Here is a 27,179-nt window from a genome sequence, read left to right on the forward strand (position 1 = left end):
CAGCTGTCCCCTTCATACTGTCCTGGTCAAGTCAGCTGTCCCCTTCATACTGTCCTGGTCAAGTCAGCTGTCCCCTTCATACTGTCCTGGTCAAGTCAGCTGTCCCCTTCATACTGTCCTGGTCAAGTCATTATCTTCCATCCTACTTTCGGGAGGTTTTTAATACGTTTTAAAGAGAGGAGAAATATTTGCTCTTGTGTCTGACATACGCTGGTGGCTTTGATTGACAGGTCCTTTTATGGGGGTGTGCGTGTGAGTTCGCTGATTCTCTCTATAGGCGTACTGTATATGTCCACTCAGAAAGTTTCTGGATAAGAATCAAATTCTCCTGTCATGACTTAATCTGTGTGCGTGAGACTGGGAATGTGCGCCTGCAAGCGTGTGTTTGTGTGTGTTTGTGTGTTTGTGTGTGTGTGTGTGTGTGTGTGTGTGTGTGTGTGTGTGTGTGTAAGCACTCTCCCTCATTCTCTGCTGTGTGTTTCACAGCCTGCTGCCGGTCTGTCTGTCTGCTCTGCCCCCCCCCCCCCCCCCCCCCCAAGACAACTTTCTGTTCTCTTCCTCTTCTGGAAGTGGTTTGGCTGCCCCCCCCCCCCCCTCGTTCCCCTTCCTCTACCCTGACTGCTTTCGACTGGGCTGCTCCTCGTCCTGCCCAGTGTAGTCCCAGTGTTGGGCTGAGCTTCCAGCCCGCTGCAACCAGAGGAGAGACCTACAGGCTAGGCTAGCCCCGAGGCCAGAGGCCAGAGGAGAGACCTACAGGCTAGGCTAGCCCCGAGGCCAGAGGAGAGACCTACAGGCTAGGCTAGCCCCGAGGCCAGAGGAGAGACCTACAGGCTAGAATAGCCCCGAGGCCAGAGGAGAGACCTACAGGCTAGAATAGCCCCGAGGCCAGAGGAGAGACCTACAGGCTAGGCTAGCCCCGAGGCCAGAGGAGAGACCTACAGGCTAGGCTAGCCCCGAGGCCAGAGGAGAGACCTACAGGCTAGAATAGCCCCGAGGCCAGAGGAGAGACCTACAGGCTAGGCTAGCCCCGAGGCCAGAGGAGAGACCTACAGGCTAGAATAGCCCCGAGGCCAGAGAAGAGACCTACAGGCTAGGCTAGCCCCGAGGCCAGAGGAGAGACCTACAGGCTAGGCTAGCCCCGAGGCCAGAGGAGAGACCTACAGGCTAGAATAGCCCCGAGGCCAGAGGAGAGTCCTACAGGCTAGAATAGCCCAGAGGCCAGAGGAGAGACCTACAGGCTAGAATAGCCCCGAGGCCAGAGGAGAGACCTACAGGCTAGAATAGCCCCGAGGCCAGAGGAGAGACCTACAGGCTAGAATAGCCCCGAGGCCAGAGGAGAGTCCTACAGGCTAGAATAGCCCCGAGGCCAGAGGAGAGTCCTACAGGCTAGAATAGCCCAGAGGCCAGAGGAGAGACCTACAGGCTAGAATAGCCCCGAGGCCAGAGGAGAGACCTACAGGCTAGAATAGCCCCGACGCCAGAGGAGAGACCTACAGGCTAGAATAGCCCCGAGGCCAGAGGAGAGTCCTACAGGCTAGAATAGCCCCGAGGCCAGAGGAGAGTCCTACAGGCTAGAATAGCCCCGAGGCCAGAGGAGAGTCCTACAGGCTAGAATAGCCCCGAGGCCAGAGGAGAGTCCTACAGGCTAGAATAGCCCCGAGGCCAGAGGAGAGACCTACAGGCTAGAATAGCCCCGAGGCCAGAGAGACCTACAGGCTAGAATAGCCCCGAGGCCAGAGGAGAGACCTACAGGCTAGGCTAGCCCCGAGGCCAGAGGAGAGACCTACAGGCTAGGCTAGCCCCGAGGCCAGAGGAGAGACCTACAGGCTAGAATAGCCCCGAGGCCAGAGGAGAGACCTACAGGCTAGAATAGTGTGTTTTTTTGCGTGTAGTGGTGGTGGGTAGTGGCGATAGTGGTGGTGGGTAGTGGCGATAGTGGTGGTGGGTAGTGGCGATAGTGGTGGTGGGTAGTGGCGATAGTGGTGGTGGGTAGTGGCGATAGTGGTGGTGGTGGGTAGTGGCGATAGTGGTGGTGGGTAGTGGCGATAGTGGTGGTGGGTAGTGGCGATAGTGGTGGTGGGTAGTGGCGATAGTGGTGGTGGGTAGTGGCGATAGTGGTGGTGGGTAGTGGCGATAGTGGTGGTGGGTAGTGGCGATAGTGGTGGTGGGTAGTGGCGATAGTGGTGGTGGGTAGTGGCGATAGTGGTGGTGGGTAGTGGCGATAGTGGTGGTGGGTAGTGGCGATAGTGGTGGTGGGTAGTGGCGATAGTGGTGGTGGGTAGTGGCGATAGTGGTGGTGGTGGGTAGTGGCGATAGTGGTGGTGGTGGGTAGTGGCGATAGTGGTGTGTAATGGTGGTGGGTAGTGGCGATAGTGTTGTGGTGGTGTGTAGTGGCGATAGTGGTGGTCGATAGTGGTGGTGGTGGGTAGTGGCGATAGTGGTGGTGGTGGGTAGTGGCGATAGTGGTGGTGGTGGGTAGTGGCGATAGTGGTGGTGGGTAGTGGCGATAGTGGTGGTGGGTAGTGGCGATAGTGGTGGTGGGTAGTGGCGATAGTGGTGGTGGGTAGTGGCGATAGTGGTGGTGGGTAGTGGCGATAGTGGTGGTGGTGGGTAGTGGCGATAGTGGTGTGTAATGGTGGTGGGTAGTGGCGATAGTGTTGTGGTGGTGTGTAGTGGCGATAGTGGTGGTCGATAGTGGTGGTGGTGGGTAGTGGCGATAGTGGTGGTGGTGGGTAGTGGCGATAGTGTTGTGGTGGTGGGTAGTGGCGATAGTGTTGTGGTGGTGGGTAGTGGCGATAGTGGTGGTGGGTAGTGGCGATAGTGTTGTGGTGGTGGGTAGTGGCGATAGTGGTGTGTAATGGTGGTGGGTAGTGGCGATAGTGTTGTGGTGGTGGGTAGTGGCGATAGTGGTGTGTAATGGTGGTGGGTAGTGGCGATAGTGTTGTGGTGGTGTGTAGTGGCAGTGAGCTGGGTGTTTGGTGTGTGTCTGCAGAGCAGAGCAGTACTTGTGTTAAAAAGTCCTTCATAAACAGCACCATTAAAGTTCTATGGGCATAATGGAAAGTTAAGTTGAAACACATGGTGCTTGGAGAGAGAAACGTAGTGAGAGAGGGGGAGGAAGAAGAGGTAGGGAGAGAGGGGGAGGAAGAAGAGGTAGGGAGAGAGAGGGAGGAAGAAGAGGTAGGGAGAGAGGGGGAGGAAGAAGAGGTAGGGAGAGAGGGGGAGGAAGAAGAGGTAGGGAGAGAGAGGGAGGAAGAAGAGGTAGGGAGAGAGAGAGGGGGAGGAAGAAGAGGTAGGGAGAGAGAGGGGGAGGAAGAAGAGGTAGGGAGAGAGAGGGGGAGGAAGAAGAGGTAGGGAGAGAGAGGGGGAGGAAGAAGAGGTAGGGAGAGAGAGGGGGAGGAAGAAGAGGTAGGGAGAGAGAGGGGGAGGAAGAAGAGGTAGGAAGAAGAGGTAGGGAGAGAGAGAGGGGGAGGAAGAAGAGGTAGGGAGAGAGAGGGAGAGACCAAGGGAGAGGGAGAGGGGGAGGAAGAAGAGGTAGGGAGAGAGAGAGGGGAGGAAGAAGAGGTAGGGAGAGAGAGAGGGGAGGAAGAAGAGGTAGGGAGAGAGAGAGGGGAGGAAGAAGAGGTAGGGAGAGAGAGAGGGGAGGAAGAAGAGGTAGGGAGAGAGAGAGGGGAGGAAGAAGAGGTAGGGAGAGAGAGAGGGGAGGAAGAAGAGGTAGGGAGAGAGAGAGGGGAGGAAGAAGAGGTAGGGAGAGAGAGGGAGAGACCAAGGGAGAGAGAGGGGGAGGAAGAAGAGAGGAGGTAGAGAGAGGGGGAGGAAGAAGAGAGGAGGTAGAGAGAGAGGGAGAGAGAGGGGTAGAGAGAGAGAGGTAGAGACCAAGGGAGAGAGAGGGGTAAAGAGAGAGAGGGAGAGACCAAGGGAGAGAGAGGGGTAGAGAGAGACTGAGGGATAGTCTGAGGGAGAGAGAGAGATTTGTGACCTGTTGCCACAAGAAAAGGGCAACCAGTGAAGAACAAACACCATTGTAAATACAACCCATATTTATGTTGATTTATTTTCACTTTTGTCCATTAACTATTTCACATCGTTACAACACTGTATATAGACATATGACATTTGATTTGTCTCTATTCCTTTGGAACTTTTGTGTAATGTTTACTGTTAATTTATTGTTAATTTCACTTTTGTTTATTATCTATTTCACTTGCTTTGGCAATGCCTATGTAACACTTTCGTATCTGCGGTGAAAGGTGACAGAGCTAGAGAGGTGTGTCAGACCATGAGACATCCCGAAAATCGGTCTTCTCACAAAATCGTCTGTAGCGTCCAAACCATTATGACCCCTCTATGGAAAGATGATGCTCTCACGAACGGGATGGTGGTCTCCGTTTTGCTCTACGAACCCCACAGGCGTCTTGGGACTCGTCTGAAGTCTGTACAGCCGATCTGACAACTTCTGTCTGTAGCGTAAGATCAGTGTGGGCGTCGCACGCCTCTGTGTAAAAGTGAGACTCTCACAAACACGTACACTACCGTTCAAAAGTTTGGGGTCCTTTCAAATAACATAAAATTGATTAGAAATACAGTGTAGACATTGTTAATGTTGTAAATGGCTATTGTAGCTGGGAACGGCTGATTTGTAATGGAATATCTACGTAGGCGTACAGAGGCCCATTATCAGCAACCATCAGTCCTGTGTTCTAATGGCACGTTGTGTTTGCTAATCCAAGTTTATCATTTTAAAAGGCTAATTGATCATTAGAAAACCCTTTTGCAATTATGTTAGCACAGCTGAAAACTGTTGTGCTGATTTAAAGAAGCAATAAAACTGGCCTTCTTGAGACTAGTTGAGTTTCTGGAGCATCAGCAATTGTGGGTAAGATTAGGTAAGGTCAACTGGCAGCTTAATTAAATAGTACCCGCAAAACACCAGTCTCAACGTCAACAGTGACGAGGCGACTCTGGGATGCTGACCTTCAAGGCAGAGTTGCAAAGAAAAAGCCATGGTGCTTTGCGGGTATTATATAATGAAGCTGGGGGACATTCAGACGAGTCTTGTGAGGCCTGTGGACGTCGTAGAGCAAAACAACCGACATGTACACTACCGTTCAAAAGTTTGGGGTCACTTAGAAATGTCCTTGTTTTCGAAAGAAAATAAAACATTTTGGCCCATTTAAAATAACATCAAATTGATCAGAAATACAGTGTAGACATTGTTAACAAACAGATCACCGTCCATTTCGAATCCCACCGTACCTTCTCTGCTATGCAACCCGGTTTCCGAGCTGGTCATGGGTGCACCTCAGCCACGCTCAAGGTCCTAAACGATATTATAACCGCGATCGATAATAGACAGTACTGTGCAGCCGTCTTCATCGACCTGGCCAAGGCTTTCGACTCTGTCAATCACCACATTCTTATTGGCAGACTAAATAGCCTTGGTTTCTCAAATGACTGCCTCGCCTGGTTCACCAACTACTTCTCAGATAGAGTTCAATGTGTCAAATCGGAGGGCCTGTTGTCTGGACCTCTGGCAGTCTCTATGGGGGTGCCACAGGGTTCAATTCTCGGGCCGACACTATTCTCTGTGTATATCAATGATGTCGCTCTTGCTGCTGGTGACTCTCAGATCCACCTCTACGCAGACGACACCATTTTGTATACATCTGGCCCTTCATTGGACACTGTGTTAACAAACCTCCAAACGAGCTTCAATGTCATACAACACTCCTTCCGTAGCCTCCAACTGCTCTTAAACACTAGTAAAACTAAATGCATGCTCTTCAATCGAACGCTGCTTGCACCCACCTGCCCGACTAGAATCACTACTCTCGACGGGTCTGACCTAGAGTATGTGGACAACTACAAATACCTACGTGTCTGGTTAGACTGTAAACTCTCCTTCCAGACTCACATTAAGCATCTCCAATCCAAAGTTAAATCTAGAATTGGCTTCCTATTTCGCAACGAAGCCTCCTTCACTCATGCTGCCAAACATGCCCTCGTAAAACTGACTATCCTACCGATCCTTGACTTCGGCGATGTCATTTACAAAATAGCCTCCAACACTCTACTCAGCAAATTGGATGTAGTCTATCACAGTGCCATCCGTTTTGTCTCCAAAGCCCTATACACTACCCACCACTGTGACCTATACGCTCTTGTTGGCTGGCCCTCACTACATATTCGTCGCCAAACCCACTTGCTCCAGGTCATCTATAAATCACTGCTAGGCAAATCCCCGCCTTATTTTAGCTAATTGGTCACCATAGCAACACCTACCCGTAGTCTGCGCTCCAGCAGGTATATCTCACTGGTCATCCCCAAAGCCAACACCTCCTTTGGCCGCCATTCCTTCCAGTTCTCTGCTGCCAATGACTGGAACAAATTGCAAAAATCTCTGAAGCTGGAGACACTTATCTCCCTCACTAACTTTAAGCATCAGTTGTCACCTTACCGATCACTGCACCTGTACACAGCCCATCTGAAATTAACCCACCCAACTACCTCATCCCCATATTTTTATTTATTTTGCTCTTTTGCACCCCAGTATCTCTATTTGCACATCATCTTCTGCACATCTAGCATTCCAGTGTTAATACTAATTGTAATTATTTTGCACTATAGCCTATTTATTGCCTTACCTCCATAACTTGCTACATTTGCACACACTGTATATATATTTTCTGTTGTATTTTTGACTTTATGTTTTGTTTTACCCCATATGTAACTCTGTGTTGTTGTTTTTATCACACTGCTTTGCTTTATCTTGGCCAGGTCGCAGTTGTAAATGAGAACTTGTTCTCAACTGGCTTACCTGGTTAAATAAAGGTGAAATAAAATAAATAAATAAATGTGTTTGAATGGGCTAATAGCATTAAGGCCAAAAATAATTTGTCATCAAATAATTTGTTGATCTCTCCCCATTTTAGCTACTGTTGCATCAACATGTTTTGACCATAACAGTTTACAATCCAGGGTTACTCCAAGCAGTTTAGTCTCCTCAACTTGTTCAATTTCCACATTATTCATTACAAGATTTAGCTGAAGCCAGTGGCATGTCGTTAGTAAAGATTGAAAAACAGCTGCCCTGGGGAATTCCTGATTCTACCTGGATTATGTTGGAGAGGCTTCCATTAAAGAACACCCTCTGTGTTCTGTTAGACAGGTAACTCTTTATCCACATTATAGCAGGGGGTGTAAAGCAATAACACATACGTTTTTCCAGCAGCAGACTATGATTGATAATGTCAAAAGCCGCACTGAAGTATAACAAAACAGCCCCCACAATCTTTTTATCATCAATTTTTCTCAGCCAATCATCAGTAATTTTTGTATGTGCCGTGCTTGTTGAATGTCCTTCTCTATAAGCATGCTGAAAGTCTGTTGTTCATTTATTTATTGTAAAATAGCATTGTATCTGGTCAAACACAATTTTTTCCAATAGTTTACTAAGGGTTGGTAACATGCTGATTGGTCGGCTATTTGAGCCAGTAAAGGGGGCTTTACTAATCTTGGGTAGCGGAATGACTTTTGCTTCCCTCCAGGTCTGAGGGCACAAGATTGAAGATATGGCAAATAGGAGTGGCAATATCGTCCGCTATTATCCTCAGTAATTTTCCATCCAAGTTGTCAGACCCCGGTGGCTTGTCATTGTTGATAGACAAACATTATTTTTTCACATCATCCACAGTCACTTTACGGAATTCAAAATTATGCTGAACAAAAATATAAATGAAACATTTCAAAGATTTGAGGTGGCTTTTGGTAGAGAAATGAACATTAAATTTTTTGGCAACATCTCTGGTGGACCTTCCCGCAGTCAGCATGCCAATTGCACACTCCCTCAAAACTTGAGACATCTTTGGCATTTTGTTGTGTGACAAAACTGCACATTTTAGAGTGGTGTTTTATTGTCCTCAGCACAAGGTGCACCTGTGTAATGATCATGTTTAATCAGCTTCTTGATATGCCACACCTGTCAGGTGGATGGATTATCTTGGCAAAGGAGGAATGCTCAATAACAGGGATGTTAAACAAATGTGTGCACACAATTTGAGAGAAATATGCTTTTTGTGTTTATGGGAAAATTTCGGGTGTCTTTTTATTTCAGCTCATGAAACATGGGACCAATACTTTACATGTTGCCTTTCTATTTTTGTTCAGTGTACAATGCTTGTCTTTCATAAGTGGATGGGTCACTATTGTCTAGACATGTACACATGTTCATGAAATAAAATCGAAGTCAGTAATCACCCCCAGACACACCTGCTAATTTGATGGGTCATGTAATAATCTGGCCGAAGTGGAGTATTTTGTTAAGACATGTAGCTAGCTAGCTAAGCAATGAACCAGAATCCCAACATAGTGGAGTCTATTGTTTAGACATGTAGCTAGCTAGCTAAACAATGAACCATAATCCCAACATAGTGGAGTCTATTGTTTAGACATGTAGCTAGCTAGCTAAACAATGAACCAGAATCCCAACATAGTGGAGTCTATTGTTTAGACATGTAGCTAGCTAGCTAAACAATGAACCAGAATCCCAACATAGTGGAGTCTATTGTTAAGACATGTAGCTAGCTAGCTAAACAATGAACCAGAATCCCAACATAGTGGAGTCTATTGTTTAGACATGTAGCTAGCTAGCTAAACAATGAACCAGAATCCCAACATATTGGAGTCTATTGTTTAGACATGTAGCTAGCTAGCTAAACAATGAACCAGAATCCCAACATAGTGGAGTCTATTGTTTAGACATGTAGCTAGCTAGCTAAACAATGAACCAGAATCCCAACATAGTGGAGTCTATTGTTTAGACATGTAGCTAGCTAGCTAAACAATGAACCAGAATCCCAACATAGTGGAGTCTATTGTTTAGACATGTAGCTAGCTAGCTAAGCAATGAACCAGAATCCCAACATAGTGGAGTCTATTGTTTAGACATGTAGCTAGCTAGCTAAACAATGAACCGGCATAACCCCAACTCATAGAAACATTGCCATAGCTGTAGTATGAATCTGCAGGTAGCTAAAGCTAACAAACTAGGTTCAATGTTGACTAGCTAACATTAGGCTATAACTAGCAATGCAAATGGTCTTCTGATTCGAATAATATAACTACACAGATCATACACGTAACGTTAGCTAGCGAGCAGCAAGCTAACGTTTGCTAGCTAAATAACAGTATGCTTTAACTTGCAATAAAAACTACTTTCTGACTAAATTAGAAACTTATATCTGGAAAATGTAGCTAGACTCTTGCCCGTATACACGACAGACTGGAACAATTTAACTCAGTTTTGTTTGTAGCTACGTCTTGTTTGGCCAGCGTTGCGTCAAGTCACTCTGGTACACACTGACAGTGGCGTGTGGAAAAAGTAGCCTGTCACTTTTTCCTACTGATCTGTCGATAGCGCCTGCTAAATTCATGGCATCAATGTTGTTGAGAACTTTTGTAGTTTTCGATGGTTAACGTTATATCGTTCAAAAACGGCGCGGTAGAAAGGACTATCTACACATACTGACCAGCTCATGTTATAGACAGAAGCGTGCTACATGGCAGACCAATCCCAACTCATCTCCCGGCGTGTCCAACCCATACATTATCTCAGCCAATCATGGCTGGTGGGAAGGTTCTTGTCTTTTTCCATGGCTAAACCAAGTAGGCTCGTAATTTAACAATTTTATTCGTATTTATGGATGGAATATAGTAAAGATATGATCAATACATGTTGATGATTCCATTCCTGTGCTGTTTGTAACTACCCTGGTAGGTTGACTGATAACCTGAACCAGGTTGCAGGCACTGGATAAAGTTTGAAGCTTTTTCTTGAGTGGGCAGCTTGATGAAAGCTTAAATAATATACTTCTCTGTTGATATAAAATAAAATTGTATTTTTCACATGCGCCGAATACAACAAGTGTAGACATTACCGTGAAATGCGTACTTACAAGCCCTTAACCAACAATGCAGTTCAAGAAAGAGTTAAGAAAATATTTACTAAATAAACTAAGGTAAAAAATAATAACAAATGAACACAATAATATTATAACATAACAATAACATTATCAATATTTCACACATTTACTGGAATGTGGCTCTGAATGTAGACCGCATCACCGCCCCCATTGGCATTTTGTATTTTCTGTATATGTTATAACCTTGTATTGCTACCACTGTATCATCAAAGGTATTATCTAAGTGAATTTCAGAGATTGTCAGAATATGAATGTCATCTGTTACTAGAAAGTTATTGATTTCATGAACCTTGTTTCTTAGGCTACATATGTTTATCTGTGCTCTTTATAGCACTTTTCATCTCCCTCAATGGCCACACCTCAGACTCGATTGAATACAATATCCTCTTTTTGACCCCCCCCCCCCCCCTTTACCTCTCAGACCTTCTTCTCCCCCAGAGCTTCGGCGACAGGGCCTTCTCCAGGGTTGCTGCTATGCTCCCTCTCCAGGGTTGCTGCTATGCTCCCTCTCCAGGGTTGCTGCTATGCTCCCTCTCCAGGGTTGCTGCTATGCTCCCTCTCCAGGGTTGCTGCTATGCTCCCTCTCCAGGGTTGCCCCTATGCTCCCTCTCCAGGGTTGCTGCTATGCTCCCTCTCCAGGGTTGCTGCTATGCTCCCTCTCCAGGGTTGCTGCTATGCTCCCTCTCCAGGGTTGCTGCTATGCTCCCTCTCCAGGGTTGCCCCTATGCTCCCTCTCCAGGGTTGCTGCTATGCTCCCTCTCCAGGGTTGCCCCTATGCTCCCTCTCCAGGGTTGCCCCTATGCTCCCTCTCCAGGGTTGCTGCTATGCTCCCTCTCCAGGGTTGCTGCTATGCTCCCTCTCCAGGGTTGCCCCTATGCTCCCTCTCCAGGGTTGCCCCTATGCTCCCTCTCCAGGGTTGCCCCTATGCTCCCTCTCCAGGGTTGCTGCTATGCTCCCTCTCCAGGGTTGCTGCTATGCTCCCTCTCCAGGGTTGCTGCTATGCTCCCTCTCCAGGGTTGCTGCTATGCTCCCTCTCCAGGGTTGCCCCTATGCTCCCTCTCCAGGGTTGCCCCTATGCTCCCTCTCCAGGGTTGCCCCTATGCTCCCTCTCCAGGGTTGCTGCTATGCTCCCTCTCCAGGGTTGCCCCTATGCTCCCTCTCCAGGGTTGCCCCTATGCTCCCTCTCCAGGGTTGCCCCTATGCTCCCTCTCCAGGGTTGCCGCTATGCTCCCTCTCCAGGGTTGCCCCTATGCTCCCTCTCCAGGGTTGCTGCTATGCTCCCTCTCCAGGGTTGCCCCTATGCTCCCTCTCCAGGGTTGCCCCTATGCTCCCTCTCCAGGGTTGCTGCTATGCTCCCTCTCCAGGGTTGCTGCTATGCTCCCTCTCCAGGGTTGCCCCTATGCTCCCTCTCCAGGGTTGCTGCTATGCTCCCTCTCCAGGGTTGCCCCTATGCTCCCTCTCCAGGGTTGCCCCTATGCTCCCTCTCCAGGGTTGCTGCTATGCTCCCTCTCCAGGGTTGCCCCTATGCTCCCTCTCCAGGGTTGCCCCTATGCTCCCTCTCCAGGGTTGCTGCTATGCTCCCTCTCCAGGGTTGCCCCTATGCTCCCTCTCCAGGGTTGCCCCTATGCTCCCTCTCCAGGGTTGCCCCTATGCTCCCTCTCCAGGGTTGCTGCTATGCTCCCTCTCCAGGGTTGCCCCTATGCTCCCTCTCCAGGGTTGCTGCTATGCTCCCTCCAGCCATCTGTGACTCTGAGTCCATCACTATCTTTCAGTCCCTCCTAAAGCCCCGCCTCTTTGACAAGGCCTAACTAGCTCCTGTATAAAAACGGATCTAACTGATGGGATCAACAAGCGACAACAGTTTAATCACAAATTCTAAATGGACTGGTTGATTGAAGTAGGAAAATATGTCCCAACAGCGAGCTGCAATTTTGGAATAATTGCGTCATGTCTATTTTCCGCTTAAGCTAACTGCTAAGTGCCATTTAGAATTGGTTAGTCGAGGGTATAACCCCCCCTAAACATAGACGGGTGTCTTTGATAAGACAAAAAGCTTATTTTCATCAGAATCATTACAGGCCCCTACCAAAGGGCCCTATTTTTACGTAATTCCTGTCAGGAACGGTCCTTTAGGTTCCACCTCAGAAGAACGCAGGCTGCTATTACATATTCACAAGAAATGACGCAGTCTTGTCCCATCGCTGCAACTCCCTTATGGACTCGGGAGAGGAGAAGGCTGAGAGCCATCTGTCCTCCGAAACACGACCCTGCCAAGCCGAACTGCTTCTTGACACACTGCTCGCTTAACCCGGAAGCGAGCTGCACCAACGTGTCGGAGGAAACACCGTCCAGCTGCAGGCGCTCGGCCCGCCTCAAGGAGTCGCTAGAACGCAATGGGACAAGGAAATCCCGGCCGGCCAAACCCTCCCCTAACCCGGACTGCGCTGGGCCAATTGTGCGCCGCCTCATGGGTCTCCCGGTCACGGCCGGCTGTGACACAGCCTGGGATCGAACCCGGGTCTGTAGTGACGCCTCAAGCACTGCGATGCAGTGCCTTAGACCGCTGCGCCACTCGGGAGGCCGCTGATGTAGTTTTTTTGCTTGATGTGTAGGGTCTGTTCTCTATGCTGACAATTTGTGCGAAAATCAGCCCGTATCATTGTCACCGGCTTGTTCTATCTGAACGGTGCCGTCCCCTCCTGTCTCACCGTTTCATTTGGTGGTGACAGCGGTCACCGTTCTGGCTATTTTGCGCTTAGGCCTTGGATGTGTAGGCTGAGGCTCAGAATCAGAAGAATAATCATCAGAGATGTCACAATTCATTGCTTGGATTTAGTGGATTGATGTAGTGACCATTTTGAGATTATAATTAGAATAGATCAATACAGTAGAATGGCCCGCACTGTTCTTCATTCACAATTGGTTATGACATAATTATGCATCGTTCGCTTCGCTCATCAACTCACCCTACCGCCCCCATCATACTTTACTTAATTTATGTCATCTGTTATATGTGTGAAATTAGTTTCGGTATAGTTAGAGTGATTATCAACTGGGCACGGCACCTACTGTCGGGAAAATGAGGGGCAACGGGGGAAAACCGAAGACTAAAACTGGTTATAACTCTAGTTCTGTTTGTGATATTAAGATTCTAACACTGACAGGGTGTTATATAGACTTATTTAGGAGGAGTCAAGGACGGAGGGGGACATGACTTTTAAAATGGCAGAGTAATACCTGTCTGTCTGTTAACCTGTATGTCTGTCTGTTGACCCATCTCTGTTAACCTGTATGTCTGTCTGTTGACCCATCTCTGTAAACCTGTATGTCTGTTAACCCATCTTTGTTAACCTGTATGTCTGTCTGTTAACCCATCTCTGTTAACCTGTATGTCTGTTAACCCATCTCTGTTAACCTGTATGTCTGTCTGTTAACCCATCTCTGTTAACCTGTCTGTCTGTCTGTTAACCCATCTCTGTTAACCTGTCTGTCTGTTAACCCATCTCTGTTAACCTGTCTGTCTGTTAACCCATCTCTGTTAACCTGTATGTCTGTTAACCCATCTCTGTTAACCTGTATGTCTGTTAACCCATCTCCGTTAACCTGTATGTCTGTTAACCCATCTCTGTTAACCTGTATGTCTGTTAACCCATCTATGTTAACCTGTATGTCTGTTAACCCATCTCTGTTAACCTGTATGTCTGTCTTTTTCTCTGTCTGTTAACCTGTATGTCTGTTAACTCACTCTGTTAACCTGTATGTCTGTTAACCCATCTCTGTTAACCTGTATGTCTGTCTTTCTCTCTGTCTGTTAACCTGTATGTCTGTTAACCTGTATGTCTGTTAACCCATCTCTGTTAACCTGTATGTCTGTTAACCCATCTCTGTTAACCTGTATGTCTGTCTTTCTCTCTGTCTGTTAACCTGTCTGTTAACATGTCTATCTGTTTACTTGTCTCTCCTCTCCTCAGATTACCTTTCTGTCTGTTAACCTGTCTGTTAACCTGTCTGTTTCTCTCTCCTCAGATTGCCTTCTCTCAGCACAGTAACTTCATGGATCTGGTGCAGTTCTTCGTCACATTCTTCAGGTGAGCGCCTCCTCTTCTTCCTCCTGTTCATCATCCTCTTCTCCTCATCCTCCTCCTCTTCATCCTCCTCCTCCTCTTCATCCTCCTCCTCTTCCTCTCTCTGTTACTATGGATACCTACAGCCTAACACCACTCTGTGTGTAGCCATGGTGATGGATAGCCAAACTCTGGGTGGCCTACCTGAGGGTAAACAGGAAACAGGAACATCATGGTGTGGGGGTTGTTGGTAGAGTGCTGTAATGTGTTATCGATCTCGGAACAGACCAACACCAGCAATATAGAGGGTGTGTGGTGCCTGGAAGTCACACGTGTGCTAGAGAGACAGTGTTTAATTGTGTCTTAAGGTCAATTTATACCTGGCCGACTCAGAAGAGTTAAGTACCTATGCTTATATGTGAATTCAGTTCGGAGGTTGCCGGCAGTGTGTTGGTTGAAATTCTCTCAGGTCTCGTCCGGTCTTGTTGGTTCAACCTCGTATGACACTAGCAAATCACCACAGAGCGCGGGGGTGTCCCCAAAGCATATCTTTGGTCCCATGTGGGGAAAAATATCATCTCAGTATGGATGTATCATCTCATCAGCTGGTATGTTTTTTTCCTGTGACAGGTACATTTGCTGCAGCATAGACTATAAACACAACGAGAGTGATGGAACAGATCAGAACGTTTAGCTTAAAATGTTGATAAACTATTATTTCTTCCCATTATTAGCGCAGCGACGCGCACGGCAGTACGCACAAATGTTCCAAAATGCAAGTAGTGGGAAAACACTGTTCTAATGCGCACCACACATGCCAGCGGTTTCATGACAGAGATGGAAATAACTATCTGTTAAACAATTAGAAAGAGGGGAGATCTAAAGATGCAACAACTAGCACGGGTTGCTAATATGACTAGGAATGGGCCTTTGGCTGCTGAAAGAAAAGTTGATTTGGAAACCCAAGAGAGCAGAAGAGAAATGCGGGTTTCAATGGCATATGAGGAAGTGTTTATGAAGTAATTCCCTCAATGTTTCTATGGTCGTATTTTCTTCCCTACTTTGAAGCAGGTAAGACATTTATCATTAATATGAAGTAAAACGTCCAGGTTTCAAACAATTTATGGTTTCAAATTCTGCCAGATTGCAAGGTGGTGATGTGCAGTGCTCAACAGGCACTGGCCTTTCATCACGACCATGTGAACGAGTAGCCTATGTCGCTGGCCTTTCATCACGACCATGTGAACGAGTAGCCTATGTCACTGGCCTTTCATCACGACCATGTGAACGAGTAGCCTATGTCGCTGGCCTTTCATCACGACCATGTGAACGAGTAGCCTATGTCGCTGGCCTTTCATCACGACCATGTGAACGAGTAGCCTATGTCGCTGGCCTTTCATCACGACCATGTGAACGAGTAGCCTATGTCGCTGGCCTTTCATCACGACCATGTGAACGAGTAGCCTATGTCGCTGGCCTTTCATCACGACCATGTGAACGAGTAGCCTATGTCGCTGGCCTTTCATCACGACCATGTGAACGAGTAGCCTATGTCGCTGGCCTTTCATCACGACCATGTGAACGAGTAGCCTATGTCGCTGGCCTTTCATCACGACCATGTGAACAAGTAGCCTATGTCGACAGAATCGAGCCTTAAAGGGCAATTCCACCACTTTTTAAACCTCATTATCTCCAGCACAATACGGTGTCTATATAAACTCAGCAAAAAAAGAAACGTCCCTTTTTCAGGACCCTGTCTTTCAAAGATAATTTGTAAAAATCCAAATAACTTCACAGATCTTAATTGTAAAGGGTTTAAACACTGTTTCCAATGCTTGTTCAATGAACCATAAACAATTAATGAACATGCACCTGTGGAACGGTCGTTAAGACACTAACAGCTTACAGACGGGAGGCAATTAAGGTCACAGTTATGAAAACTTAGGACACTAAAGAGGCCTTTCTACTGTCAAAACCTGCAGCGAGTTTCTGTCAATACTAGTTTCTGTGATGTCACAGAGAAGCATTTCATTTTTTTAACCACTGTTCATAGGAACATGCTGTTTTCACATATGTAGACACTGGTGTCCCTCTTCTCTCCCCGTCTCCTCTCCCTCTTCTCTCCCCATCTCCTCTTCTCTCCCTCTTCTCTCCCCATCTCCTCTTCTCTCCCTCTTCTCTCCCCATCTCCTCTTCTCTCCCTCTTCTCTCCCCATCTCCCTCCTCTCTCCCTCTTCTCTCCCCATCTCCTCTTCTCTCCCTCTCCTCTCCCCATCTCCTCTCCTCTCCCTCTTCTCTCCCCATCTCCTCTTCTCTCCCTCTTCTCTCCCCATCTCCCTCCTCTCTCCCTCTTCTCTCCCCATCTCCTCTTCTCTCCCTCTCCTCTCCCCATCTCCTCTCCTCTCCCTCTTCTCTCCCCATCTCCTCTCCTCTCCCTCTTCTCTCCCCATCTCCTCTTCTCTCCCTCTTCTCTCCCCATCTCCCTCCTCTCTCCCCCTCTCCTCTCCCTCTTCTCTCCCCCTCTCCTCTCCCTCTTCTCTCCCCCTCTCCTCTCCCTCTTCTCTCCCCCTCTCCTCTCCCTCTTCTCTCCCCGTCTCCTCTCCTCTCCCTCTTCTCTCCCTCTTCTCTCCCCGTCCCCTCTCCCTCTTCTCTCCCCGACTCCTCTCCCTCTTCTCTCCCCGACTCCTCTCCCTCTTCTCTCCCCGACTCCTCTCCCTCTTCTCTCCCCGTCTCCTCTCCCTCTTCTCTCCCTCCTCTCTCCCCGTCTCCTCTCCCTCTTCTCTCCCCATCTCCTCTTCTCTCCCTCTTCTCTCCCTTCTCTCTCCCCGTCTCCTCTCCCTCTTCTCTCCACATCTCCTCTTCTCTCCCCCTTGTCTCTCCCCCTCTTCTCTCTCCCCGTCTCCTCTCCCTCTTCTCTCCCCGTCTCCTCTCCCTCTTCTCTCCCTCCTCTCTCCCCGTCTCCTCTCCCTCTTCTCTCCCCATCTCCTCTTCTCTCCCTCTTCTCTCCCTTCTCTCTCCCCGTCTCCTCTCCCTCTTCTCTCCCCATCTCCTCTTCTCTCCCCCTTGTCTCTCCCCCTCTCCTCTCCCTCTTCTCTCTCCCCGTCTCCTCTCCCTCTTCTCTCCCCATCTCCTCTCCCTCTTCTCTCCCTCTTCTCTCCCTCTTCTCTCTCCCTCTTCTCTCTCCCTCTTCTCTCCCTCTTCTCTCCCTCTTCTCACCCTCTTCTCTCCCTCCTCTCTCCCCGTCTCCTCTCCCTCTTCTCTCCCCGTCTTCTCTCCCCGTCTCCTCTCCCTCTTCTCTCCCCGTCTCCTCTCCCTCCTCTCTCCCCGTCTCCTCTCCCTCTTCTCTCCCCGTCTCCTCTCCCTCTTCTCTCCCCATCTCCTCTCCTCTCCCTCTTCTCTCCCCGTCTCCTCTCCCTCTTCTCTCTCCCTCTTCTCTCTCCCTCTTCTCTCTCCCTCTTCTCTCCCTCTTCTCTCCCTCCTCTCTCCCCGTCTCCTCTCCCTCTTCTCTCCCCGTTTCCTCTCCCTCTTCTCTCCCCGTCTCCTCTCCCTCTTCTCTCCCCATCTCCTCTTCTCTCCCCCTTGTCTCTCCCCCTCTCCTCTCCCCATCTCCTCTTCTCTCCCCCTTGTCTCTCCCCCTCTCCTCTCCCCATCTCCTCTTCTCTCCCCCTTGTCTCTCCCCCTCTCCTCTCCCTCTTCTCTCTCCCCGTCTCCTCTCCCTCTTCTCTCCCCATCTCCTCTTCTCTCCCCCTTGTCTCTCCCCCTCTCCTCTCCCTCTTCTCTCTCCCCGTCTCCTCTCCCTCTTCTCTCCCCATCTCCTCTTCTCTCCCCGTCTCCTCTCCCTCTTCTCTCCCCGTCTCCTCTCCCTCTTCTCTCTCCCCATCTCCTCTTCTCTCCCTCTTCTCTCCCTCCTCTCTCCCCATCTCCTCTCCCTCTTCTCTCTCCCTCTTCTCTCTCCCTCTTCTCTCTCCCTCTTCTCACTCCCTCTTCTCTCTCCCTCTTCTCTCCCCCTCGTCTCTTCCTCTTCTCTCCCCCTCTCCTCTTCCTCACCTGTAGTAAGTGGGGTTGGATGGGTAAAGGTGATGTGAGAGGGGAGATTATGTTCTCTGAGGGCAGGGGAAGGCAAATAGATTCAGCCAATGGCTGATGGTGGATGGTAGGGGCGCCGGAACATAATTATAATAATTTGTACACTGCAAATTGACCACAACTGAGCCCAAAAGAGATTGTATATGAATATAACAATAATTTCATACCTTGATTACGTTGAGACACGATCACATACAGTGCCTCCAGAAAGTGTTAGTCTGAATTTTAAATTGAATAAATAGTGGACTGGCCTACACACAGTACATTTTTACAATTACTCATTTTAGTGCATACATTTTCAATACCCCATAATCTCAAAGTGGAATTATGAGTTTCAATTTTTTTAAACGAATTAATAAAATATCTAAAGCTGAAAGGAGTTTGCTTGACAAGTAACATAAGAAGTTGCATGTATTTTTGAATGACTACCACATCTCTGTACCCCACACATACAATTATCTGTAAGGTCCCTCAGTCAAGCAGTGAATTTCTAACACAGTTTCAAGCACAAAGACCAGGGAGGTTTTCCAATGCCTCACAAAGAAGGGCACCGATTGGTAGATGGGGTAAAAAGTAGACACTAAAGTAGACACCGAATATCCCTTTGAGCATGGTGAAGTTATTAATGACACTTTGGATGGTGTATCAATACACCCAGTCACTACAAAGATACAGGCGTCCTTCCTAACTCAGTTGCTGGAGAGGAAGGAAACAGCTCAGGGATTTCACCATGAGGCGAATGGTGACTTTAAAACAGTTACAGAGTTTAATGGCTGTGATAGGAGAAAACTGAGGATGGATCAACAACATTGTAGTTACTCCACAATACTAACCTAAATGACAGAGTGAAAAGAAGGAAGCCTGTACAGAATAAAAATATTCCAAAACATGCATCCTGTTTACAACAAGGCACAAAAAAAGTGTTATGTTTGCTGCAAATCCAATACAACACATTACTGAGTACCGCTCTCCATATTTTAAAGCATAGTGGTGTCTGCATCATGTTATGGGTATGCTTGTAATCGTTAAGGACTGGGGAGTTTTTCAGGATAAAAAATAAACGGAATGGAGCTAAGCACAGGCAAAATCCTAGAGGAAAACCTGGTTCAGTCTGCTTTCCACCAGACACTGGGAGATGAATTCACCTTTCACAGGACAATAACCTAAAACACAAGGCCAAATCTACACTGGATGTGCTTACCAAGAAGACAGTGAATGTTCCTTTGTGGCCGAGTTAGTTTTGACTGAAATCTACTTGAAAATCTATGGCAAGACCTGAAAGTGGTTGTCTAGCAATGATCAACAACCAATTTGACAGAGCTTGAAGAGTTGTGAAAATAATAAAGGGCAAATGTTGCACAATCCAGGTGTGGAAAGCTCTTAGAGACTCACCCAGAAAGACTCACAGCTGCAATCGCTGCCAAAGTTGCTTCATCAAAGTATTGACTTGGGTGTGAATTCTTATTTAAATGAGATATTTCTGTATTTCATTTTCAATACATTTGCTAAACTTTCTAAAAACAGGTTTTCACTTCGTCGTTATGGGGTATGGTAGATGGGTGACAAAATAGTTATATTGAATCCTTATGTAAATCAGATTATTGAATCCATGTTGAATTCAGGCTGTAACAACAAAATGTGGAATAAGTCAAGGGGTATGAATACTTTCAGAAGACACTATGTCTATTTTTTTTATTCGTGGGACTACATGGTGAACAGAAATCTTAAATAAAACTCATTTTTAGATGAATTCAATGAGTGTAGTCTTTTTTTGTTTTTTTTTGTTTTTTTTTGCAAAAAACTTTCGGGGTCCAAATAAAATCACCTGTGGCTGACCCTTGACCCCTGACCCCGGTCTTTCCCAGAGGGGGAAGGAGAGGAAAGAGAGACCAGTAAAGACGCCTATCTCGAACTCCTCCGCTTCCTGTCTTCTCCCAGCTGCTTCCTGTCTAACTCTTCTTCCTGTCTCTAACTCCTCCTCTTCCTGTCTCCTCCCAGCTGCTTCCTGTCCCTCCTCCTGGTGGCGGCAGTCGTCTGGAAGATCAAACAGAGCTGCTGGGCGTCACGGCGACGAGAGGTGAGTCGTTACCAACCCCTGGATAACGCCTGTACCGGAGTGGTCTGTTCTGCTGCAGTTACCTCAGGAAGTCTGGTTGCCAAGTTGAGGATGCATTAACGTCTTTTTGAATTTCAATATTCAACGCGCGTGTAGAGAAGGGCGACATATACAAAAATCCATATCGCGATAAATTGACTGAATTAATGCGATAACAGTAAATAGAACTATACGTTTAAACATTAATTTGCAACGCTGTTTTTTAAAAATTCTCCTTTAAACTACTACTACTAGTAGCATTATGGTAAATCTCTGGGGTGGGGTAGGGTAGGGTGGGGTGGGGTAGGGTAGGGTAGGGTGTGGTGTGGGGCTGGGTGGTATAGGGTGGTCTGGGGTGTGTGTGAGACAGACGGCTCACTTCCAGATGGTTCTATTTGAAACCACCTGGAATAATATGATTAATATTCTGAGTATTTCTGTCTTGTGCAGGTTTCTAGATGTTGGAAATATGTCTGTTCTATTTAAAGCCTTACTGGGGTTGAGTCCCAAGTGACACCCTATTCCCTATGTAGTGCACTATATATATACTATATATCCACTATATATACTATATATTCACTATATATATACTATATATCCACTATATATCCACTATATATATATATATACTATATATCCACTATATATACTATATATATATATACTATATGTCCACTATATATACTATATATATATACTATATATCCACTATATATACTATATATATATATATACTATATGTCCACTATATATATATATATATATATATATATATATATATATATATATATATATATATATATATACATACACACTATATATACTATATGTCCACTATATGTCCACTATATCCACTATATATACTATATATCCACTATATATACTATATATCCACTATATATACTATATGTCCACTATATATACTATATATCCACTATATATACTATATGTCCACTATATATACTATATGTCCACTATATATACTATATATCCACTATATATACTATATGTCCACTATATATACTATATATCCACTATATAGGGAATTCGGATGCACAATGTGTTTTTTGAGTGTGACAAAATGTACTGTCCTCTCGTTCTTCCTCAACACTGACCTTCCTCCTCCTCCTCTTCCTCACAGCAACTACTCCGTGAGATGCAGCAGATGGCTAGCCGGCCGTTCGCCACCATCAACGTTGCCTTGGAAACGGACGAGGAGCCGCCGGACCTGATTGGTGGAAACGTGAAGGTGAGTGTGACCTGTCAGCCAATCCCCTTCCCCCTAGCCGCTTGTCCTCAGATCTGTGGTGTCATCATCATCAGTTTCTCTCTCTCTGCCGTTAATGTTCTTGGTGAAAAGTGTTGAGTATTCCTATCGGAAACACTTTATTTGGATAGTTCCAAGTAGATGATTTGTAGATGTTCAATAACTGTCAACATTTCAACGAACAACGCTACTGGTGCCGACGAAGATGTCAGGCCTCACGACCAGCTCTTACCACTATTACAATATATACACGACCAGCTCTTACCACTATTACAATATATACACGACCAGCTCTTACCACTATTACAATATATACACGACCAGCTCTTACCACTATTACAATATATACACGACCAGCTCTTACCACTATTACAATATATACACGACCAGCTCTTACCACTATTACAATATATACACGACCAGCTCTTACCACTATTACAATATATACACGACCAGCTCTTACCACTATTACAATATATACACGATCAGCTCTTACCACTATTACAATATATACACGACCAGCTCTCACCACTATTACAATATATACACGACCAGCTCTTACCACTATTACAATATATACACGACCAGCTCTTACCACTATTACAATATATACACGACCAGCTCTTACCACTATTACAATATATACACGACCAGCTCTTACCACTATTACAATATATACACGACCAGCTCTTACCACTATTACAATATATACACGACCAGCTCTTACCACTATTACAATATATACACGATCAGCTCTTACCACTATTACAATATATACACGACCAGCTCTTACCACTATTACAATATATACACGACCAGCTCTTACCACTATTACAATATATACACGACCAGCTCTTACCACTATTACAATATATACACGACCAGCTCTTACCACTATTACAATATATACACGACCAGCTCTCACCACTATTACAATATATACACGACCAGCTCTTACCACTATTACAATATATACACGACCAGCTCTTACCACTATTACAATATATACACGACCAGCTCTTACCACTATTACAATATATACAAAATCCACTACCCTAAACTTAACCCTTATGTTAAACCTAACCTTGTCCGTAACCTCAGCAAGCAGTTGCTGATCAACAGATGGTTTCTTGACAGTATAATAAGTAGAAGGGAAGGGGGAACACACACACCATGAGGTTCCTGTTTCCAGTGCAGAAGGGAAGGGGTAGGGTTAACCCACAGGGACCTGCAGAAAGGAAGGGGTAGGGTTAACCCACAGGGACCTGCAGAAGGGAAGGGGTAGGGTTAACCCACAGGGACCTGCAGAAGGGAAGGGGTAGGGTTAACCCACAGGGACCCGCAGAAGGGAAGGGGTAGGGTTAACCCACAGGGACCCGCAGAAGGGAAGGGGTAGGGTTAACCCACAGGGACCTGCAGAAGGGAAGGGGTAGGGTTAACCCACAGGGTCCTGCAGAAGGGAAGGGAAGGGGTAGGGTTAACCCACAGGGTCCTGCAGAAGGGAAGGGGTAGGGTTAACCCACAGGGACCTGCAGAAGGGAAGGGGTAGGGTTAACCCACAGGGTCCTGCAGAAGGGAAGGGAAGGGGTAGGGTTAACCCACAGGGACCTGCAGAAAGGAAGGGGTAGGGTTAACCCACAGGGACCTGCAGAAGGGAAGGGGTAGGGTTAACCCACAGGGACCTGCAGAAGGGAAGGGGTAGGGTTAACCCACAGGGACCCGCAGAAGGGAAGGGGTAGGGTTAACCCACAGGGACCCGCAGAAGGGAAGGGGTAGGGTTAACCCACAGGGACCTGCAGAAGGGAAGGGGTAGGGTTAACCCACAGGGTCCTGCAGAAGGGAAGGGAAGGGGTAGGGTTAACCCACAGGGTCCTGCAGAAGGGAAGGGGTAGGGTTAACCCACAGGGACCTGCAGAAGGGAAGGGGTAGGGTTAACCCACAGGGACCTGCAGAAGGGAAGGGGTAGGGTTAACCCACAGGGTCCTGCAGAAGGGAAGGGAAGGGGTAGGGTTAACCCACAGGGACCTGCAGATGGGAAGGGGTAGGGTTAACCCACAGGGACCTGCAGAAGGGAAGGGGTAGGGTTAACCCACAGGGTCCTGCAGAAGGGAAGGGAAGGGGTAGGGTTAACCCACAGGGTCAACCCACAGGGTCCTGCAGAAGGGAAGGGGTAGGGTTAACCCACAGGGTCCTGCAGAAGGGAAGGGAAGGGGTAGGGTTAACCCACAGGGTCCTGCAGAAGGGAAGGGGTAGGGTTAACCCACAGGGACCTGCAGAAGGGAAGGGGTAGGGTTAACCCACAGGGTCCTGCAGAAGGGAAGGGTGTAGTGGTCTTAGTGGGACAAGATCAAATCAAACTCTATTTGTCACATGCGCCAAAAACAACAGGTGTGGACCTCACAGTGAAATGCTTACTGACAAGACCCTAACCAGCAATGCAGTTTTAAGAGAAATAAGTGTTAAGTAAAATAACAGTAAAAATAACAGTAAAATAACAGTAAGAATAACGGTAGCGAGGCTATAAACGGGGTACCGGTACAGAGTCAATGTGCAGGGGCACCGGTTAGTCGAGATAATTGAGGTAATAGGTACATGTAGGTAGAGTTATTAAAGTGACTATGCATAGATAATGAACAGAGAGTAGCAGCAGTGTAAAAGGGGGGGGCACAATGTAAATAGTCTGGGTAGTCATGATTAGCTGTTCAGGAGTCTTATGGCTTGGGGGTAGAAGCTGTTAAGGAGCCTTTTGGACCTAGACTTGGTGCTCCGGTACCGCTTGCCGTGTGGTAGCAGAGAGAACAGTCTGACTAGGGTGGCTGGAGTCAGGGTACCTATGACTGCCCTATGGACCTCACCAGGGTACCTATGACTGCACTATGGGGCCTCACCAGGGTACCTATGACAGCACTATGGACCTCACCAGGGTACCTATGACTGGACTATGGGCCTCACCAGGGTACCTATGACTGGACTATGGACCTCACCAGGGTACCTATGACTGGACTATGGACCTCACCAGGGTACCTATGACTGCCCTATGGACCTCACCAGGGTACCTATGACTGCCCTATGGACCTCACCAGGGTACCTATGACTGGACTATGGACCTCACCAGGGTACCTATGACTGCCCTATGGACCTCACCAGGGTACCTATGACTGCCCTATGGACCTCACCAGGGTACCTATGACTGCACTATGGGGCCTCACCAGGGTACCTATGACTGCCCTATGGACCTCACCAGGGTACCTATGACTGCCCTATGGACCTCACCAGGGTACCTATGACTGCACTATGGGGCCTCACCAGGGTACCTATGACTGGACTATGGACCTCACCAGGGTACCTATGACTGGACTACGGACCTCACCAGGGTACCTATGACTGGACTATGGACCTCACCAGGGTACCTATGACTGCCCTATGGACCTCACCAGGGTACCTATGACTGCACTATGGGGCCTCACCAGGGTACCTATGACTGGACTATGGACCTCACCAGGGTACCTATGACTGGACTATGGACCTCACCAGGGTACCTATGACTGGACTATGGACCTCACCAGGATACCTATGACTGCCCTATGGACCTCACCAGGATACCTATGACTGCCCTATGGACCTCACCAGGATACCTATGACTGGACTATGGACCTCACCAGGGTACCTATGACTGGACTATGGAGCTCACCAGACCTATGACTGCTATAATCCTGTTGTAAAGATAAGCAATGTGCTTAATATTAGGATAGTTGAGAAATAAATATAGTAGGCCTAGCCTATAGAAAGCTGATGGATCCTCCTCTTTTTAGTAGAGGCCATCACACTGTTTTCTCACGCAATTGCATAGCCTATAGAAATGTTGCGCAACATGAGCTCATTAGCTCTCATGAAGTGTTTGATTAGATTTTCGATTAGATTTGCATTGATGTTAGAGTGATTAGAGGGACAGTAGAGTGCTGAGTACCAGGCAGTTAGCAAGTTTGGTAGGCTACTAATGACCATCAGCAGCATCCGAGCTTGGAGAAGCCTAATTACCGTGACTAAACGGTCAAGTGGAATTTGACTGCCTCCATGACTCATTACCGCCGGTGTGGCGGAAATACGGTCACCACAACAGCCCTGTCTGAGACTCATACTAGGCTACCTGTAGGATGTAGAGTACAGTGGAGTGCTGCAGAGATGGTTGTCCTTCTGGAAGGTTGTCCCATCTCCACAGAGGAACTCTGGAGCTCTGTCAGAGTGACCATCGGGTTCTTGGTCACCTCCCTGACCAAGGCCCTTCTCCCTCGATTGCTCAGATTGGCCGGGCGGCCAGCTCTAGGAAGAGTCTTGGTGGTTCCAAACTTCTTCCATTTAAGAATGATGGAGGCCACTGTGTTCTTGGGGACCTTAAAAATAAAAAATAATATGCCATTTAGCAGACGCTTTTATCCAAAGCGACTTACAGTCATGCGTGCATACATTTTTGTGTATGGGTGGTCCCGGGGATCGAACCCACTACCTTGGCGTTACAAGCACCGTGCTCTACCAGCTGAGCTACAGAGGACCACGACCTTCAATGCTGCAGAAATGTTTTGGAACCCTTCGCCAGATCTGTGCATTGACACAATCCTGTCTCGGAGCTCTACAGACAATTCCTTCGACCCCATGGCTTGGTTTTTGCTCTGACATGCACTGTCAACTGTGGGACCTTACATAGACAGCTGTGTGCCTTTCCAAATCATGTCCAATCAATAGAATTTAACACAGGTGGACTCCAATTAAGTTGTAGAAACATCTCAAGGATGATCAATGGAAACAGGATGCACCTGAGCTCAATTTTGAGTCTCATAGCAAAGGGTTTCAATACTTATGTAAATAAGGTATTTCTGTATTTTACATTTCTCAAAACCCGTTTTGCTTTGTCATTATGGGGTATTGTGTGTAGATTGATGAGGAAAATAACTAGTTTAATCCTTTTTAGAAAAAGGCTGTAACGTAACAAAATGTGGAAAAAGTCAAAGGGTCAGAATACTTTCCGAATGCACTGTGTAAGGTGAGGCAAAAGGAACACAACAATAATTCACAAGGGCAACATAACAAATACAACTGTTTATTATGGATTCTCATGACATTAAGTTGGCATACGCTACGCAGTGTATTTGAATTGACACTCTCTACTCTTGCGTTTTGGGAGGCAGGGGGAGACTAGAGAGATGGAGGCAGGGGGAGACTAGAGAGAGGGAGGCAGGGGGAGACTAGAGAGAGGGAGGGAGGCAGGGGGAGACTAGAGAGGGAGGGAGGCAGGGGGAGACTAGAGAGAGGGAGGTAGGGGGAGGCTAGAGAGAGGGAGGCAGGGGGAGACTAGAGAGAGGGAGGCAGGGGGAGACTAGAGAGAGGGAGGGAGGCAGGGGGAGACTAGAGAGAGGGAGGGAGGCAGGGGGAGACTAGAGAGGGAGGGAGGCAGGGAGGCAGGGGGAGACTAGAGAGAGGGAGGGAGGCAGGGAGAGGCTAGAGAGAGGGAGACTAGAGAGAGGGAGACAGGGGGAGACTAGAGAGAGGGAGGCAGGGGGAGACTAGAGAGATGGAGACAGGGAGAGACTAGAGAGAGGGAGGCAGGGGGAGACTAGAGAGATGGAGGCAGGGGGAGACTAGAGAGATGGAGGCAGGGGGAGACTAGAGAGAGGGAGGCAGGGGGAGACTAG

General features: G+C 47.5%; 1 protein-coding gene across 1 annotated transcript in view; it reads left to right on the top strand.

Annotated features, from left to right (window-relative positions):
- The window catches only part of atrn (attractin), a 193,302-nt gene that overhangs the window by 151,255 nt on the left and 14,868 nt on the right, over positions 1 to 27,179 (top strand). Inside the window, exons 25-27 of the mRNA XM_084182443.1 lie at positions 14,007 to 14,068; positions 20,129 to 20,207; positions 21,367 to 21,474. Coding sequence (XP_084038569.1) covers positions 14,007 to 14,068; positions 20,129 to 20,207; positions 21,367 to 21,474 — 249 coding nt within the window. The remainder of the gene's footprint in view (positions 1 to 14,006; positions 14,069 to 20,128; positions 20,208 to 21,366; positions 21,475 to 27,179) is intronic.

Source organism: Coregonus lavaretus (genome assembly GCF_964263955.1).
Source record: "Coregonus lavaretus genome assembly, chromosome: 18".
In the NCBI taxonomy this organism is placed as follows: domain Eukaryota; kingdom Metazoa; phylum Chordata; class Actinopteri; order Salmoniformes; family Salmonidae; genus Coregonus; species Coregonus lavaretus.